A 21,088-nucleotide genomic window follows, 5' to 3' on the forward strand; every position below is an offset into this window, starting at 1 on the left:
CTAGAACTACGGGTAAAACTGAATTAATAGTGTCCTTGAATTCAAGAGATATCTTTTGTTTCTTTGTTTAATTGACACTGTTACCTTAAGACCTTTGTTCTTGTTGTGTCTATAAGGTCATTTAATGTAAGAGCTTTATTTAGTTTGTAACAGGTAACAGGTGGCTTTGTTTGTTTTGAATTTTAGCACAAAGCTACTCGAGGGCTATCTGTGCTAGCCGTCCCTAATTTTGCAATGTAAGACTAGAGGGAAGGCAGCTAGTCATCACCACCCACCGCCAACTCTTGGGCTACTCTTGGGATTGACCGTCACATTATAACGTCCCCACGGCTGAGAGGGCGAGCATGTTTAGCGCGATACGGATGCAAACCGGCGACCCTCTGATTACGAGCGCATGTCTTAACGCGCTCGGCCATGCCGGGCCACAGGTGGCTTTATTTCTTAGTTATTGGAGTTTGATTTCAAATCCATTTACAATAGATTTGCATTAAATCTGGATATATAATTACGAGTGGAGTACACTGACTCGAGAAACTTTACGACTAGAATAAAGAATCGATTCAGACACTGAAATTCCAAATAAAAGCAACACTTTTAAAAATATATTCAGATACTCATCTACATGAAAATTACTTGTTCTTGTTGTGTCTATAAGGCCATTTAATGTAAGAGCTTTATTTAGTTTGAAATAGGTAACAGGTGGCTGTATTTTTTAGTTATTGAGTTTGATTTCAAAGCCATTTACAATAGATTTGCATTAAATTTGGATATATAGTTACGAGTGGAGTACACTGACTCGAGGAACCTTACGACTAGAATAAAGAATCGATTCAGACACTGAAATTCCAAATAAAAGCATCACTTTTAAAAATATATTCAGATACTCATCTACATGAAAATTACCTAAAGTATCCATAAAATATCATTATTACAACTATTAAATTAAAAAAAAACACAGGTAACTGTTCTTTGATTAATCTTTTTTGTAATAGCCATTAAATTACCTAAAACTGCCGGCAAACTACCATTTAACCCATTGAAAGCAATTTGTTCAGACATAACTTATTAATAAACATAACACGTTCCATTTTAACAAAGTTACTCGATTCTGATAGTGTGTGTGTTTTTCTTATAGCAAAGCCACTTTGGACTATTTGCTGAGTCCACCAAGGGGAATTGAACCGCTGATTTTAGCGTTGTAAATCCGTAGATTTACTGCTGTACCAGCGGAAGGACCGATTCTGTTAGAAATAGCAATTATTAGTTACATCAAAATTGAAGCAGAATTTTGAACCCCTTCAAAAACTGAAGTCTTTATTATCTTCTATATCTTTCAACAGAATCATGAAAACTTCTTCAGGACTGGGGAAAGTCTAACTCTTTTACATTAAACAGAGATTACTATACCACATTTTATGTCATCCTAGAACCTTCAATATAATGTGCACGTCTAAACCACAAAGTAGACATTTAATTGCATCAATTTTGCAAACTCATCATGATTTCAATAACCAAAAATAAAAGTACTTCAATAACTGGTTATAATCAACAATGATCAGTTGACAGCTTATTTGCTTGTATTTCTCTTCGCCTTTTTAACATCAATGCTGCATCAAAGTTCCAAATAATCCCTTTTTCAAAGTTGTGTCCACATTAATATAAACTTCTCTAGATTTTTCTCTATTATGGTGTCATCAGTCTATTGATAAACATCTTGTCTCCAGTCGTTAAGTCTATAGATACACTTCCACGACTGTGATAACATCAGTTTATAGATAAGATAAACATCTATTTATTTGATACGAACTGGAATCTATCTTTGATTTATACTTGACACACGTTTCCTTACTTGATTAATCACTCTTACGAATTCACTAAATTTGCGCAATTTTTTCCTTTTATTCTATATTTAATACACATGTATGTACCACAAGTAGAATATTTTTTGTGATATGCATAATTTATATTTTCCCAGTTCTTGAATCATTTGGAAATGGCCAAAATGCAATAAACCCTTCATTCTTCCCTTCGTAAAAAAATGTTTATCTTTAAGAAAAATGTTACATTCTAAATTTTCTCTTTCTGTTTTACTATCATATATTGAATAACGTTTACAATAATTTGGTTGGGCATCTTATTATTCTTACAATATTCTAGTTTGAGAATATTTAGTCTCCTAGTGTTTACTTCTTGACTAAACTCATTAATCTTATTCGTTAAGTATTACCACAATACATTACGTAAATTAATCAATCTAACCTATTAACAAGCATCATCTATATATCTCTACTAATAATATAAATACTGATTACACGAGTTATTAAGGATTAGAATTTAACAGTTATACCTTCATATCCTCCCATAATGTATGAAATATACTTTACAACTTTGAATATGATATAATCGATTAATTAGTCATAATATAAATAAACTAATATTAATACTATTAAAGATAATCATGGGGTAGATTAACATAATCAAAAATCATTATAATTATATACCCGCCCCACATGGCCAAGCGTGTTAAGGCGTTCGACTCGTAATCCGAGAGTCGCGGGTTCGAATCCCGATTGCACCAAACATGCTCTCCCTCCCAGCCGTGAGGGCGTTGTAAAGCCACGGTCATCCCGCTATTCGTTGGTAAAAGAGTAGCCCAAGAGTGGGGTTGGGTGGTGATGACTAGCTGCCTTCTCTCTGGTCTTACGCTGCTAAATTAAAGACGGCTAGCGCAGATAGCCCTAGAGTAGCTTTGCGCGAAATTCAAAACAAACATACAAGCAAAATAATTGGATACCATTTTATGCTAATTCATTTTTCCACCACTGTTTTAACTACGTCATAAATGATTATTTCTGACATTAAACACACAGATTAATTACGTTCATTTAATATCATATATCATAAAACTTAACAAACTAATAAAATGCAACAAATTTTAGGCCATTGTTAAACAATACTTATTTCTCTGTTCTCTTCCTGTTTTTTCTAAAAAAGGGGAACAAACAAAATATTAAATGTTCATTGAACTGACGTACGTCCACTGAGTTTCTGTTGTATTAAATAATTATATTAATAAAATTTCACCTGTGATTTACCTTTCAATGTTCACAGAAAATATCGTGAAATCTAACTTTTGTACAGTATTATACATGTTTAATGCACCATAACCTGCTCAAATACACCCACGAATAAGAAACAGTTTTCTTTTACCATTATAATCAGTATGACATTTTTAGTTTCACTTATCTTATGGCTATCATTTCCTGACGCCCTAATTTTGTTCTTTCATTATGGAGTATTTGTTATTCTTTTTCTGTTTACCTTGATTTTAACACGTGCAATTTTTTTCTTTTGTTAAATTATCTTTTCGCAATAAGGACAACATCATATTTTGATTCAAGTTGAGATTGTGACACCTATGATTGTTTAAAAAAGCTGATAGTCTGTCCTCTCTTAGAATGGGCGTCCCCCAGTGGGTTTGGTTTGTTTTGAATTTCGCGTAAAGCCACAAGAGGGCTATCTATGCTAAGCGTACTTAATTTTGCAGTGCATGACTGGAGGGAAGACAGCTGGTCATCATCACCCACAGCCACCTCTTGAGCTTCTCTTTACCAAAGAATGGTAACCTTATAACGCCCCACGGCTGAAAGGGCGAGCATATTTGGTGTGACCGGGATTCAAACCCGCGACCCTCGGATTACGAGTCGAGTGCCTTAACCACCTGGCCATGCCGATCCGCCCCGCCTGGAAAGCTGTACGTCTACAGATTTACAACACTAAAATCAGGAGTTCGAATCCCCTCGCTGGACTAGACAGATAACCCAATGTAGCTTTGGTATGAGACAAATACACGCAATCCCTAAAATAGGTGATATATCTTTACATTTTTCTATTTTTTGTTCCGTTTAACTTCTTTATGTGGGTTTTTTGTAGCAAAGCCGCCTGGGACTATCTGCTGAGTGTCCTTTACTTTTATACTTGTGAGTACGTATTTAAGCATTACATATAAGAATGTTTCATGTAAATCACTGTTAAAGGTATATTATATGTTTTTCTGTGTTAAATGGTTTACTCTTTTTACTGTTATTTAATTGTTATTTAAAACTTGTAAATATATCTACTTCATTGGTGTCATTTTTATTTGATAACATAAACAATTTGGTTTACGAAAGGTTTCTTTTTTTGAAGAAGTATTTTATCTTAACGTACGAATAAAAGCTGTTTTTTTTTCGTTTTAGTTTGTATTATCGCACATGGTTATCAACTACAAACAAAGTGTTTCTTTTTTATCATAATTGAATGTTATTTCATATTAAGTTCTTTAAAGTTGAAGGGCTGTATTATAATTCAAGATATATTTTCAAATAAGTGCTATATACTATTTCTTGTAGTTGCATTCAAACTCTTTGATAAACAGTTGCGTTTCAAAGGTTATTGGTTTTAAAGTTAACTTTAATTGTTGGCTTTAGAATAAGCCTTAAAAATAGAATGAAGAAGAAAAGTGTGACATATTATATATATATATACGTTCTATGCCTGGTTTTCGTTTATTTAGTTTCTCTGCAATTGTATCACAAACGCATGATTCAAACAACTTTTGAAGTGTGACTTGATTTACTAGCTTTGTTTCTTTTCTTTACAGTAAATTGTGTCTTTTATGCTCGAGGAGACATTGCAGCGATTCTGAGAATCTGTATTGAAAGCAACATCAACTTCAAACACTTTACTGAATGAATGAAAAATGTCTGTGTTTTACTGTCATCGAATGCTGTGAATAACAAAAGACATGGGTTAATTTGCACACTGGACGAAGATAACGAGTGTATCTGTTATACTGCAAGTATGCCTTATTTGTTCACCTCTTAATGTTTAGCTTTCAACTGAGATTCGAATGATTTCACTTTTGATTCGGTAGGGAAGGTTTAAGCATCACAATAGTCAGCAGTAGGATGAGCAGACAGGAATACTTTGAAAGTAGCTACAGGCAAATTATTGTACAGATCTTACTGCACAATATTTACCGAGGAGGTTCTAACCAGTTCCTGAATAACTGTGTGTGTTATTTTGAAACTTCCATGATTCTTGTGTTTGGCCGTTAAGCCCGTGATACATTGATGGATTTCAGTCACCTTCTTTCCTAAAATCAAACATTTTCAGTCTCAACCGTAAGTGACTATACGAAGTGTCTAATTTTTATTCAGTAAAAATGCCTAAGTAATTTATCTCAAATTAAAAAAAACCGGATTGGATAGTTTTCAACAATAATGTTTCCCACTGGCTCGTAAGGACCTTGTTAATTCTGTTCTCGGTTGGTATATTTCATTAAACAGTTGATACGTATTTTATTGCGTTTAGTAAATGCATTTCAACATCAAGGTGTTTATTTGATCTTCTGATAATAGTACACATGAAAATCAAATATGTTTAGTATTAATCATGAAGTAATCAATAACTGTTTGTTTTCTGACTAGCAGTGGTTTATTTTAAAGCAACGTGCTCAGGTTGGTGCAAGTACAAGTAAAGACCCTTAACAAATAAAATTATACTTAATTAGACCTGCAGTTACAGTCTGTAGTTTACAAGTTACTGTTTAGAAACATTAGTACACGTTATATCATTAAACGAAAAGTGAGGGTCGGTTGGATTCGTTAATTCTCGCCATCCTGAGTAGGGGTTGGCCAACCAGGCGCAGCGACCCTGTCCTTGCACACGGTTTCTGCACATTTTAAGACGTTGCTTGTTATTGTTTTTGTTGCTGGACCAATTACAGACGTTACATATTCGTCCAATGTGTTACAGTCTTTTGACTGGCAATATGAAAGGAAGATCCCCAAACTACAACACCTTCCATACCCAAGCCTGCTGTCTGAGCCATCATTCGGTAAAAATCTTCCTAAAGAAATGAGAAGAACAGTATTAATATACATAACATACACACACTATAATGTGCTGATAAATGACTTTTTAAAGTATAATTATAAATATGCTTTTCTTCATCTATGTAGAAGCTCCAAGTTATAGTGAATATTTGAAAGATTTATGATAAAATTTTGACAAGCAAAATATGTTTTTGGATTCAGAACTGAACGAAAAGAAAACTAACCTCAGGTACAGTTGAGTCACTACCGAGCGGAAAGTAATTTATGTATGGATAAATAGGAACATCAGAGCTTCGGACGCGTAAAGCTTCCGCCAAACGACCGTGGGTAAACCAAATACGTTGTGTAAAATTTGTCGCATCCAGTTTCTTCTTGTGAAGATAAATTGACGGACAGAGGGCAGTACTTGTTTCCCAAAGCCACCTTAACCTGATAAAGACATCAAGATTAAATTTCAGACATTTCCAATAATTATTTCAGTCTTTATAAATTTTAGTGTTGAGACATAATTAACTTAACTAAAACAAAAGTGGTTTATGTTGTTTTACAACAACTAAAATATGAAAGCTAAATATTCATCAACCATAAACGAAATACATTTCAAAAGTTAAACTTATGCAAACAAGAAACATGAGACTGAGTAACACCAGATATTTTATCAAATATTTCTTTTAATTGATTTATAAAATATTGAACTAATTTTACGGATATTGTAAGCAAATTATTTTATAAAGTGCTAGAACAGCCTAAGTTAGCCTTATGAGTCCAGGTATTGTCCGAAATACCTTGTTAGCACTGGATAAGAAAGACAGAATGTGGATTCACATGCCGTTACATATTCTTGTTTACTCTCACTTTTCAGTTTTTTTATTTACATTCCCTTTTACTGTCAAGCATAACATCTTAAAACTTAGCTTAAACTATAACAATTTGTAGAAACAGGTGACACACTAGAATTGTTTCATACTGCTGTTGTGACTCATTATGAAACAGAAGCATTGTATTAGAACTATCTTAGATTAAACTCCCCACAGATATGTTCTATTTTTTAACTCAGCAGTCAGACTGAAATAAGGAAATTAGTTTCCTACAAAGTTTAAATGCTTGCTAAATTTGTGTAAAAGAATACTTCATTCTGTTTGTTCACTACTTTACGAGCCCCGCGTGGCTCAGCGGTTAGGATGTCTGGCTTGTTTTCTGAGGATCACGTGATTCCATTCTTTATAATGCGACGATGGATGGTGGTGATTAGATATTATCATATAAGTTATATTCATTGTTCAATTAAATTAACAATAAATTCGGTTCATATATCTCAGCCAAATGTATTCTATTGCCATCTGCAGTGTTTTATAATTAGTTTTAACGGACGCATTAACATATGAAATAAAATAAAACAATTTAAGAAACATTGAAAATGGCCTAACAGTATAGTGTAAACACGAATTCAAACAAGTTCCAAATTTAGAAAATAAATTACAGTTACAATAATCTAATTCAAAAAGGCGACTACAATTACAGCAATCTAGTTCTGAAAGGATACACACAGCTACAACAATCCAGTTTTTAAAGGTTAATCACCATTGTATTATATAGTTAATGATTAACGTCGTATTTTCGACCTAGTTATTTACTTAAGCAACAAAATTACATATAAATTATTGGAAGGGATATTCATACGTAAATACTTTAATGTAAGCATGCCACTTACTTGTTGTTTCCAGCTACAACACTTTCTCTACACAAGTATTCATCTGGCTGATCTTTATTTTTATAATTGTAACAGTCAGGAAATAAATAGTAGCACCATTTACCAAGAGGGCGTTCAGTTTTACCCATGAGTAACGTATCAAGCATCCAAACCCTATATTTTTGAAAGAAAAAAAGTATATTACTAATAAAAACAAAATCCTGTCTACAGTAAATCGCAAACACAATCTTATAACTATAAATATACAATCTAGTTCAACAACATAAACTGAGTTATGAATTGAAAATCAATTTGAGATTTTCTCTCAACATGACTTTTAATTGTATTGAAAGTTTAACGGTAGATATTGTAGGTGAAAATATTCACATCACTGAAATTTGCAGTTTCCCTAAACATATACATGTTAGAAACTAACAATAATCAATACTAGTTGCTTCGGTTGTGAAATCATTCTTTAAAATGAAACACGTGTGATATTAATCATATTAGCTTTAACTCGAACTTGTTGTTTTTGTTTGCATTGAAGGTCGTTTGCCATTCTAAAAACGTGATTCAGAATTTCTTTTTGAAGTTTGGTGATCTCTTTCTCCTGTCTATTGTGGTTGACTTTAAACTGATAGATGCTTCAGTGCTGTTTCCATAAGTGAAAAACACCCAAATCTAAGATCGTTTTAACGATCATTATTACACACTGTAACCGAACACTAATGAATCTATCTTTCTGGTTATTTGATAAAGATAATAAAATTTTATTTATACTTTATGAGAATACCACAGGAAGAAATTTCGTTCATATTCAATCGCGAAGAATTCTCAATAGCAAAAAAGAACAACTTAGATATTTACGAACTTAAATTTACGAACTTATAATACTAGATTCGGGGCTCGATTCCCGTGATGGACACATCAAGTTGGTTAACTCTTAACTAGTGTTAATCTTACTTGGCAGCCTCTTCCCATTCAGCTGCAGCTTTCTCGTCCACTTCTTCTGCTGACCAGTTTGGATGTTGTTCTTTACAAGCTCACGTGATATTGTCTGGTACTGCCGAAAACCGCCCCAGTTATACTCCCACACTGGTCTCCAAGATTCCCAGTCGATAACGGCAAGACCATCAAAATCTTTACTTGGTATTTTCGTTTCAATATCGTTCTTAGCCTTCTCAAGGTGCTTATTCATATCACTAAGCTGAAAAAAGTTGTGGGGTCTAAAATTATAACTTACTTGGTTTGTTATATAGAGTTTATCTGAGAATCAATAGAAAACAAGCTTTACTGTTCTGTTCAGCAGTTATATTATATAACATATGATCGATTCACTAAAATATTAATTTCTATATGAGTAAATATATATAATAAGCACTAATAATGGATTTTGAAAAAAAAAAATTAAAGCATATTTTAAGATAAGTTCGTTATTCTTTTCGTGCTGGGTTTAATCTTCTTTTGAAAAGTAATGTTAATAATAATGATTAAGCTATTTATTTCATTTTGTATGCAGGGAGTGAACAAATGTTAAGTATTACATCTTTTATTACATAACAGAAAATATATTAAAACTATGTATCTTAGAACGCACTCGACGAGATTTGTTCAAAGATAATCTCAAATACTATGTTTAACACTGGCTTTTGTAAATACTTGAATTTCTCGTTATTCATGTTACATTTTTTTTTTATAAAACGTTTTGTACACCTGATATTAATCCGATAGAACATTTATGGCCTGCGTTAAACCGACTAACGAAAGATCGCAATCGAAACACGGAAGATGAACTTCTTGAAGTTCACAAAGAAGGATGGCAGCCACTCGCTCAGGAATATCAGTTTAAACTCAGTATATCTGTGAGCTATAACTATCGAACCATTTTACCTCAAAGGAATATTTGACTTTTATGTCAGTAAAAAATGTCAGGTAAAAAAATGTCGTCAATCTGTTTAAACAGTATTACGTAAACAGATTTTGATAATTCACAGTCACTGTGCAACAACAGGGAATTTGACGCTTTTGATACTTCTTGTGTGTGTATGTATACGTGTATATATATATATATATATGTATTTTAACCACCGATATATATTCAAAAGAACTGTAGTAAATGGTGGATGTTCCGGCATGGCCAGGCGTATTCAGGCATTCGACTCGTAATCCAAGGGTTGCGGGTTCAAATCCCGCTCATACCATATATGCTTTCAGCGTAAAGGCGTTTTAATGTTATGGTCAATCCCACTATTCGTTGGTGAAAGACTAGCCCCAAAGTTGGCGGTAGGTGTTGATGACTAGCTGCCTTCCCTCACGTCTTACACTGCTAAATTATGGACGGCTAGCGCAGATAGCTTTCGCTTGGCGTTTTTGTGCAATTAAAATCGTGAAAAATTCAGGTATTTACCAAAGTCAGCGTTAAAATTCGGATTTCAGACCATATGTGGACAGATCTTGTCGAGTGAATTCTGTTATCTAATAAAAAATATAACAAAGTAGCAACATTTTCAAGGGTAGCCACTTTCTTTTGTCCGCATTCTGTATATATAATGTATTAAAACGAAATATTTTCCAGTTAAAAATCTATGTCAAACACATAAGAAAAACAATAAATAAAATAATCATGGAGTGATATTTCTGTGCGTTATAGCAATTGAAATATTTCATTTCAAAGCAATAGTTTCACAAAAAATCTCTGATTGTTTTTCATTTCATCTTTACGTCAGTACACCATATGAAGTAAAAATATTGTCCGGTAGAGAATTTGCCCTCGATATGTCTAAATGCACAATTCCGTCAGCAGATATTCGATACTTCACAACTGCTGGGAATTGTATGACTTTTCAGACACCTTATGAATGTATATATACATATTTATACACATTCAAATTAACTGTAGAATATTATGGATGAGAACCTAAAGAAATTTCAAAAATAACCTAAAGAACATAAAAATGAGAACCTAAAGAAAATATTCAGCAATTTTAAAGAAACTTTATCAACGAAACAGTAATATATATATATGTCGGTGTATTGTTATTCTTATTAAATTAAGATACTTTATGAAGGTATGTCAATTAGTGTTACTTTTCGGAACATTCTTTTTACAAAACATTATACCAGTTATATACAAGAATGGGATTATTTATTTCTCACATCAGTAAATAAAACATACCTGAGGGTGTCCGCCATTAATGTACGAACCTTCTTCAATCCTTGGATAAAGTCCAAGGTCCTTTGCATAAAATATTGTAATAGAGTCTCCCCTGAACTTCTCTGCAGTATTCACAAGCACCCCAAACTTTCTTAGTGAGTCGGTGACATTTATTCCATATTTCTTTGAACATATATAAGACGGAACATTCCAAAAAACTTTAAAGTTTATATCTTCTTCGGCAGCGTACTCATCAAGACTTATGAGTAATATAAACGTGAGACAACAAATCAAGGAAAGCTTTATCTGCATTTTATAGAAAGAGTTTTTTTTTGTGTTTTTTTCGTCCAGAAATTACTTCGTCTGAGATAATGCTACACTTGTTGGATGTGAAAACACTTATCTTGTCTAATGCTTGTGAATGGTCGACTACTACAGAATTTATAGGATTAATGTAACAAGTGTTATTAAAGGACAGCTGGTTTTGATGAATTATAGGTATTGTTCAGAAACATATGGTACCCCTTCTCCAAGAAAGAGGAACATCACCTGACTTATTGCTTAACCCCCGCCCTTCAATATGTTTTGTTAAATATGTTTTGTTGCAAAATGGTGACTCACCATGAACTGATGAAGATTAGACAAAGTTAAGATGAGAAGTTTATCTAATTCGGCCAAAACACACTAAATATTAGATTTGTTTTGACCAGCTCAAATATTTCTCGTGTGTGAGAAATTCGAGACTTTAATTCAATCTTTCTGAAAATATTAGAAAATTCTATTTTTCAGCGATTTTTTTATCATTTCTTCAATAACGTTACTTATCATTTTCTCTATGAGTAACACTTTTCTTTCATAAGTATTACTTTAATATTTTAGTTTATATGTGTATTGTTACTCAGTCTAATATATTTAATATGTTTAACAAATATTTTACTTTTACTTCTATCTACATTAAGTGTTTTTGTCTAATCATGAATCTTCCAGTTCTTGTGGACTAGGCAAGGTGGATTGAGGCTCTCGACTTGCAATTCGAGAGTCGCGGGATCGAATCCCCGTCACACCAAACATGCTCGCCCTTTCAGCCCTTTCGTGTAGCTTTGCGCGAAATTCAAAATAATCAAACAAGCAATTTTCTGGACTTCACTTCTCATACAAACACATATTATCGTAAGCCTCATTATTTTAAAACGACGTTTACCCTTTATTGTTTTTCATTTTTTGAATTTCGCGCAAAGCTACTCGAGGACTATCTGCGCTAGCTGTCCCTAATTTAGCAGTGTAAGACTAGAGGGAAGGCAGCTAGTCATCAACACCCACCGCCAACTCTGGGACTACTCTTTTACCAACGAATAGGGGGGATTGACCGTCACATTATAATGCCCCCACGGATGAAAGGGTGAGCATGTTTGGTGCGACCGGGATTCGAACCCGCGACTCACGGATTACGAGTCGAACGCCTTAACACACTTGGCCATGCCGGGCCCCCTTTATAAATTAAATGCCATTTTACAGCTTATGTCCTTCTTAGAAACGTGAAAAAACGCACTTCAGAAACAACAACCACACATCTGAGCAACATGTTTACAACAGTCATTTATCCATCAGGATAATTCGATTATGTTTTATAATAGTCTCAGGTTGAAGATGAGGAATTTGTACGTTAATTTATTGTGTTTAAATTTATATTTTAAATTAATGAACATCAATAAACAAAGATATTTGTATTTCTACATCTCGTATATACAATTTCATATATCTATCATAATAAAGAAAGGATGAGGAAACAATAGATTTAGTATGTGGGCGAGAAAACTGGATTAAGAATTGGAACTCTTAATGAATAACATCTAGTTACACTTGAAAACAAATCAGGAACAGAGAAACAGAATGTTATAATTCTAAACTTACGTTATTAAATGAATTTCTACTTGAAAAACAACAACCATATTTTCGTTTCAAAACGTCTATGAACAGAAAACTAAAGCTGTCACAAACAGCATTTCCATAATGCAACAAGAATATTTTAGTACCAAGTATAACATGATTTTCAAAACCAGCCCCTGGCTTTAAGAAACAAACATTTGGTTCATGAAAGTGAGCTCACGAGAAATTAAGATTGGATAATCGTAAACTGTTGTAAAGGACATATAAAATATAATGATGTGAGTTTTGTTACCTGATTCAAGCTTTACGTATTTCATATTGCAACTAAATATGCAGCTTCCAAGATTAACTTGGAGTAATCTTGCATTAATGGGGAACTTATATTATTGATTGTTGATCGTTTTAAGTGTTCGTATATGGAGAATTCATCGTACTTTCTAAGAACAATTTTCATATGATAATACATTTTAATTTTTCTTCGTTAACTATGTAATATATATATTTTTATGAAACTCTTGCGCGATCCCCGTAATATAAATGTTATAACGTTGTTCGCAGTTAAAACGCCAGATGTCAGGCACGTTGCCAGAGGGCGTCGCACACGTGTCAACCTCACGCAAAGAAGAGGGGAGATGAAATTGGTAAAGACAGGTTGTGTTGTCACGCTTAACATTACCAAATTCCCGTATATCTTATAATAGCTGCATTGGTGTTTACGTTCTAAAAACTAAAACTCTCTTATATCTAAATAAATACGCTTTGAAGACGTTCAACAATACATAGATCTTGGTAAGTTGTTATTGTAAACAGTTGTGGTTTTAAAAGACAAATGTGTGAGTTCTAGATCGAAAACAGAATGCAGCAACTTAGAAACATGAAATAATTTTCTCGTGCACTATAATGTATTAATAATTTCATAAAAATGCATTTAGTTTCTTTCTCTAATTATCAAAAGCTCAAAACTAAAAGTTAATCTTATTACTTGGGCGAATGGTTTTATGTAAATTTATAAACTGATTTAACGTAAAAAAGAAGAGTGTAGTGTGTTATAGTCTGTTGTTAGTACATCGGTAAAACTACCGATTTACAATACTAAAATTACGGGTTCGATTCTCCTCGGTGGACTCAGGAGATAGCCCGGTGTGGCTTTTCTGTAAGAATACATACACATGTATTTTATTGTAGACCATATTTTTTGTTATGAGATACACAACTCAGAAGTATATCACAATATTTAAAAACGTCCATTTTAACGTTCATGGGGCCCGGCATGGCCAAGCGTGTTAAAGCGTGCGACTCGTCATCTGAGGGTCGCGGGTTCACATTCCCGTCGCGCCAAATATGCTCGCCCTTTCAGCCGTGTAGGCGTTATAATGTGACGCTCAACTCCACTATTCTTTGGTAAAAGAGTAACCCAAGATTTGGCGGTGGGTGGTGATGACTAGCTGCCTTCCCTCTAGTCTTACACTGCGAAATGATGGACGGCTAGCGCAGATAGCCCTCCAGTACCTTTGTGCGAAATTCAAAAAACAGTAACAACAACTTCTCTTTCCCTTTGTCTAAGGTTGATACGTCATTATTGCCATCTGGCGGCTTGTATTTAAAGTGAAAACCTAAAGAATGTCATTCTGTTAAACTACACTATGTAACATAATTTTACTTTTACTTGTTCCTGGGCAGAAAGTTATTTCCCATTGCTTATGCTTAAAGTAAATGGAAAAGACATATTTTTCTCTTCAAACTTTGCTTTTGTGACCTGGAAGCGTATAACGAAAACATGATGGGAGACTATATTTGGGGGCTGATACGTGAAAGTGATTTACATTACAGTCGCAAATCTCGAAAAATTACTCACTTCTAACCATTTTGTATAACTTTAGTATAAATACACGTAAATCTTGATTTATATGTTGTTTTATTCAGACTTTATATAAATGAACACGTGCGAATTTGCCCGTTTTTACATAGAAGATAGGTTAATTTCTAAATTTCAATATCCAGGTCACAAGAGCAACGTTTGAAGGGAATAATGGTCATATTCTGAACTTTTGCAACATAAGCAATTACGAAATAACATATACCATCAAAAAACAAAATTTGTGTTACATAGTGTTATTTAATAAAAACAATGCGAAGTCCAGTCCACAGAACTTAATAGATTAATTCATTTCTTACTCAACGCTTCTAAACGTTGTTTTTATTTGCACACTGTTCTAACTTGTGTGACTGAACATTTTTACAAATCACATTGCGACGAAAATACATAACTAATTTCGCTACGACTAATTATAGACAAAATAAATTCATAATTTTAGAGCAACTCAATTGAGTAACATAATATATACGCAATAATTAATAATGATCCAAATCTTTAGTCAAAGCAACATACTTCACTGAACCAAATGATACTGTCAAATGAAAACTAATTACCAATCACAACTGTCTCGTTTTTTCAATGGTATTTTCTAAAAAATTGGCAGCAAATTAGAAGCATTCTTGGTAATTTAAATCAATTCTAATAAATAGTTTTATTTTAATATCTTACGTCTTATAACTGATATTTAAATCATTACATAGAAAATATGGTTTATAAGAATACCAATACTTAAAAAGTGAAAAACCACATAAAAGAAGCAAGCTTTGAGAAGTTTGATATTCTGACGCATGAATGGACATAAATTGGTTGATAAACGCCTATACGGCCCCTGAGAGAAGAGCACATGAGACTGAAACGGACGCAAGAATGTGTCTGAATTTTTCTTTCTAATGTCATACCTCTGACAATTTGTTCCATTTATTGTGGTTTTCCTCTGATAACTATGCACGGTTTTGTGTTCTTTTATCATTACTAACAAAGTGAAAAAGTGAGATTTTACCAACGCTGTTATTACATTAAATGTATTAATTATAATTACAGTTTCTAACTGGCGTATACCTATCTTTCTAAACTCATAAAATGATAATTCCAGCTTTTCTTTAGCCTCTGAATATTGCGGCTTTTCATAATCCAAAGAAAATTGGAATTAGTATTCTACAACCCTTCAAACGTTTTGATTAATCATTACGCAAAACTCTATATTATATTACATTCAGAAACTGTCTAAGCTAATGCATTAAAGTTGTTTTCCAAGCTTCACAAAGTTAATTAAGATTAAGTTCAAATTAGCATTTTATGCATTTAGTTTCAAATCATCAAAAATAGCAATCAGATCAGATTGACTTTATGTTTCCCACAAACAGCATCCAAGAGTCCCTTAGCTAAATATAACATCAAGACTCATCATCTAGGCTGGGTCTATAACACTCAAAATTATTTGTCAAATTCATTTAGATTGATTAAAAAATATATAAGTGAACCCATGAAGCTTTTTGGAGTAAAACTAGTTTTTTATTTACAATGTTTTCAATCAGTATTATTTTTTTATAAAACAATCAGAACTGTCTAACCGGAGTATGTAAAAAAATACATATTCAGTCAAAATTGATTTATTATTTGCATCTGAAATGTTCGCACTTTATTATGTTTCATAATGAAATGTTCGCACTTTATTATGTTTTATAACGCTTATTACCTTCTAAATGTAAAGAAAGTGCTGCTTTAAGGTTTTTAGTGAACGAACGAAAAATATTTTAAATTCCTTATAGTTTGTACAAAGATCAGATACAACTTTTTTTTCGGTTTGATTATTTTAGATAAAAGTCACATTGTTCCCACGTCGGGAAATTCAATCCTATATTTTAGTGTTGTTATGTCGGTAAACTTACCATTGATCGTCCGAGAAACGCTATTTTGAGAATCTTAACGTACACAAATTAATGTTTGCTGTTGCAAACTCAATTTACATTTTTTAACTTTTTCGACGTCTTATTTTAACTATTTATACCTATGATGCTCATCAAATGTATTTCATTTTTCTATCATTTGTAAAAGTAGGAAAGAGTGAAAAAACACTGGGAATGCACAAATTATCTATCTCAAGCTGTAGCATTTATCAAAAATACAACGAAAGTAGCGTGATCTGGCGATAGGTTTTATAAATATTATATGGCAGGTATGAAAGGGTCATGAGAAACAATTTCCTTCTAATAGCGGTTCTTTATAGGAGTAGACATAATGCTGTGTAAATTGATATGTAAACATGAATCTTTATGCAAATAATAAAGGAAAACACTTAAAACAATGGTATTGAATTATATGTACAATTTTAATACTGGAGAAAAATAAAAAAATATTAATTTCAGATGCACAGTCGATTTAAGCTTCTTTAAGTGCACTGTCTCAAATACTGAACTCACTGTCTACATAGTTGTAAGAACAAATGCGCTGCATACATGTTTAAATTTATATAGAATTTATATTTTCAAATAAAAATTTATTTCCCCCAAAAAATAGTTTCAGGAAGTTACATTCACTAATAACAGAATATTTTTCCATGAAAAAAGAAGAGTAATAATAAATATGAGATTTCCTCGTGTGTGTGTTTACAAAATAGCGAATTTACACAAATTTACGAAAAACAAATACGATTATTATTAAGAAACAAAGTGGATGAAACTTGCATTGACAGAATCACATTTGCTTTTACTGGATTGTGCTTAGCTTTATTTTTCTTTCTCAGGCTAAAGACGATGATAAGGTAGAACTACAGGTAAAATTCATATAACAATGTACTTGTATGCAACAGTTAAATTTCGTTCCTCAGAAAGGCTACTACAGATATTAACACTTTTATAAATAAAGGAGAGAACAAAATTTCGACTTTCCTAAGTCATCTTCTGGTTAACGTTTTAATTAATTACTGCTCAAAGCTAATACAAAACACTTTATTGTATTAAATGCAGTGGCACAAACTGTCTAAGTTAATGTATTGAAGTTGTTTCCCTAGGCTTCACAAAGTTAATTAAAATTAAGTTCAAATTAGTATTTTATGGATTTAGTTCCAAATCTTCAAAAATACCCATCAGATCAGATTGAGTTTTTGTTTTTCACAAACAGTATCCGACAGACCTTAAACTAAATACAACATCAGAGTTCGTCAGCTAGGCTGGGTCTTTAACACCCAAAAATATTTGTGAAATTAATTTTGTATTGAATAGAAAATATATTGGTTAACCCATGAAAATTTTAAGACAAACGCCGTGTTTACATTTGCTTTGTTTTCAATAAGCACTTTTTATAAAACAATCAGAATTGTGTAACCAGAGGGTGTAAAAAAAGTACATACGCAATCAAAATTGATTTATTATTTGCATCTGGGATGTTCACATTTTATTACGTTTCACAACAGTTATTACCGTCAGAATCTAAAGAACAAGCTGCTAACGCTCTTTAGTGAATGAACGAAAAATATTTTTAGATCCTTACAGTTTGAATTAAGATCAGATATAACTTTTTTTAAATTTGTTTATTTTATATCAAAGTCACATTGGTCAATCTATTGTTCCCATCTTGGGGAATTCAATCTTCGATCTTATTGTTGTTAAATCAGTACATTTACCACTGATCCACCAAATGTGCCTCATTTCTCTATAATTTGTAAAATAATAAAAGAGCGAAACGTCTGAGTAGGCATACTTTATCCATCTCACTTTGTAGCATCTACCAAATGTTCAATCTTGGCATCTTCTTTCTGGTTATTTCAAACATATTATTGATAGAAAAGGTTATAAGAAGCAATTACCTTTTAATAGGGCTTCTTTACTTGGTTGACTCGGCACGGCCATGTGGTTAAGGCACTCGACTCATAATCCGACGGTCGTGGGTTCGAATCCTCGTCACACCATACATTTGCGCCCTTTCATTCGTGGGGGTGATATAATGTGATAATCAATACCACTATTCGTTGATAAAAGAGTAGCTCAAAGGTTAGCGGTGGGTGGTGATGACTAACTGCCTTTCCTCTAGTCTTACACTGGTGCAGATAGGTATCGAATTGCTTTGCGTCAAATTCAATATAAAATAATAAACGTTTTATTGTTTTATACAGCGTTGTGTAAATGGGATATATACACCTGAATGTTTGTGATAATAATAAGGGGAAATAAGACAATAAAAAAATATAAATGACATTTACTCCAAAAGAGCAAGAAAGAACAGTAAATTTTTGATATACCGTCGTCTTAAGCTCCTATGATGCAATTTCATAAATACTCAACTCACTGTCTGAATAACCCTCAGCTCAAAACTACTGCATACATATTTAAATGTATATAGAAAGAATATTTTCAAGTAAAAACTGATAACACAAGATGTTTCCAATGAATAAGAATAACAATTTTAATCCTGATAATGTAACTCAGTTCTCCTGTTGCGTATGTAAAATAACGAGTCCACAAAATTACTAAAAACAAATACGATATTTATTATCAAACAAATAAGAGAAGTTTCATTGACAGAATGACATTTGTTTTTACTTGATTTTGCTCAGGTACACGTTTCTTTTTCTCAGGCTAAAGACCATGATAAATTGGCCTTTACTACTAGAACTACGGGTAAAACTGAATTAACAGTGTCCTTGAATTCAAGAGATATCTTTGGTTTCTTTGTTTAATTGACACTGTCACCTTATGACCTTTGTTCTTGTTGTGTCTATAAGGCCATTTAATGTAAAAGCTTTATTTAGTTTGTAACAGGTAACAGGTGGCTGTATTTTTTAGTTATTGGAGTTTGATTTCAAATCCATTTACAATAGATTTGCATTAAATTTGGATATATAGTTACGAGTGGAGTACACTGACTCGAGGAACCTTACGACTAGAATAAAGAATCGATTCAACACTGAAATTCCAAATAAAAGCAACACTTTTAAAAATATATTCAGATACTCATCTACATGAAAATTACCTAAAGTATCCATAAAATATCATTATTACAACTATTAAATTAAAAAAAAAACACAGGTAACTGTTCTTTGATTAATCTTTTTGTAATAGCCATTAAATTACCTAAAACTGCCGGCAAACTACCATTTAACCCATTGAAAGCAATTTGTTCAAACATAACTTATTAATAAACATAACACGTTCCATTTTAACAAAGTTACTCGATTCTGATAGTGTGTGTGTTTTTCTTATAGCAAAGCCACTTTGGACTATTTGCTGAGTCCACCAAGGGGAATTGAACCGCTGATTTTAGCGTTGTAAATCCGTAGATTTACTGCTGTACCAGCGGAAGGACCGATTCTGTTAGAAATAGCAATTATTAGTTACATCAAAATTGAAGCAGAATTTTGAACCCCTTCAAAAACTGAAGTCTTTATTATCTTCGATATCTTTCAACAGAATCATGAAAACTTCTTCAGGACTGGGGAAAGTCTAACTCTTTTATATTAAACAGAGATCACTATACCACATTTTATGTCATCCTAGAACTTTCCATAAAGTGTGCACGTCTAAACCACAAGGTAGACATTTAATTGGATCAATTTTGCAAACTCATCATGATTTCAATAACCAAAAATAAAAGTACTTCAATAACTGGTTATAATCAACAATGATCACTTGACAGCTTATTTGCTTCTATTTCTCTTCGCCTTTTTAACATCAATGCTGCATCAAAGTTCCAAAAAATCCCTTTTTCAAAGTTGTGTCCACATTAATATAAACTTCTCTAGATTTTTCTCTATTATGGTGTCATCAGTCTATTGATACACATCTTGTCTCCAGTCGATACACATCTTGTATTATCGCACATGGTTATCAACTACAAACAAAGTGTTTCTTTTTTATCATAATTAAATGTTATTTCATATTAAGTTCTTTAAAGTTGAAGGGCTGTATTATAATTCAAGATATATTTTCAAATAAGTGCTATATACTATTTCTTGTAGTTGCATTCAAACTCTTTGATAAACAGTTGCGTTTCAAAGGTTATTGGTTTTAAAGTTAACTTTAATTGTTGGCTTTAGAATAAGCCTTAAAAATAGAATGAAGAAGAAAAGTGTGACATATTATATATATATATACGTTACATGACTGGTTTTCGTTTATTTAGTTTCTCTGCAATTGTATCACAAACGCATGATTCAAACAACTTTTGAAGTCTGACTTGTTTGACTGGCATTGTTTCTTTTCATTACAGTAAATTGTGTGTTTTATGCTCGAGGAGACATTGCAGCGATTCTGAGAATCTGTATTGAAAGCATCATCAACTTCAAACACTTTACTGAATGAATGAAAAATGTCTGTGTTTTACTGTCAGCGAATGCTATGAATAACAAAAGACATGGGTTACTTTGCACACTGGACGAAGATAACGAGTGTATCTGTTATATTGAAAGTATGCTTTATTTGTTCACCTCTTAATGTTTAGCTTTCAACTGAGATTCGAATGATTTCACTTTTGATTCGGTCAGGAAGGTTTAAGCATCACAATAGTCAGCAGTAGGATGAGCAGACAGGAATACTTTGAAAGTAGCTACAGGCAAATTATTGTACAGATCTTGCTGCACAATATTTACCTAGGAGGTTCTAACCAGT

The 21,088-nt window shown here is 32.6% G+C and overlaps 1 protein-coding gene across 1 annotated transcript; it reads right to left on the minus strand.

Annotated features, from left to right (window-relative positions):
• Positions 1 to 5,455: 5,455 nt before the first annotated feature.
• LOC143249747 (hyaluronidase-1-like) lies at positions 5,456 to 11,147 on the minus strand. Its single transcript, XM_076500093.1, has 5 exons — positions 10,745 to 11,147; positions 8,533 to 8,776; positions 7,591 to 7,743; positions 6,104 to 6,308; positions 5,456 to 5,893 (listed from the first exon to the last, which is right to left on the minus strand). The coding sequence occupies exons 1-3, from the start codon at positions 11,033 to 11,035 to the stop codon at positions 7,604 to 7,606; spliced, it is 675 nt and encodes a 224-aa protein (XP_076356208.1). The 5' UTR covers positions 11,036 to 11,147; the 3' UTR covers positions 5,456 to 5,893; positions 6,104 to 6,308; positions 7,591 to 7,603.
• Between the last annotated feature and the right edge of the window lie 9,941 nt (positions 11,148 to 21,088).

Source organism: Tachypleus tridentatus, chromosome 4 (genome assembly GCF_004210375.1).
Source record: "Tachypleus tridentatus isolate NWPU-2018 chromosome 4, ASM421037v1, whole genome shotgun sequence".
NCBI lineage: Eukaryota > Metazoa > Arthropoda > Merostomata > Xiphosura > Limulidae > Tachypleus > Tachypleus tridentatus.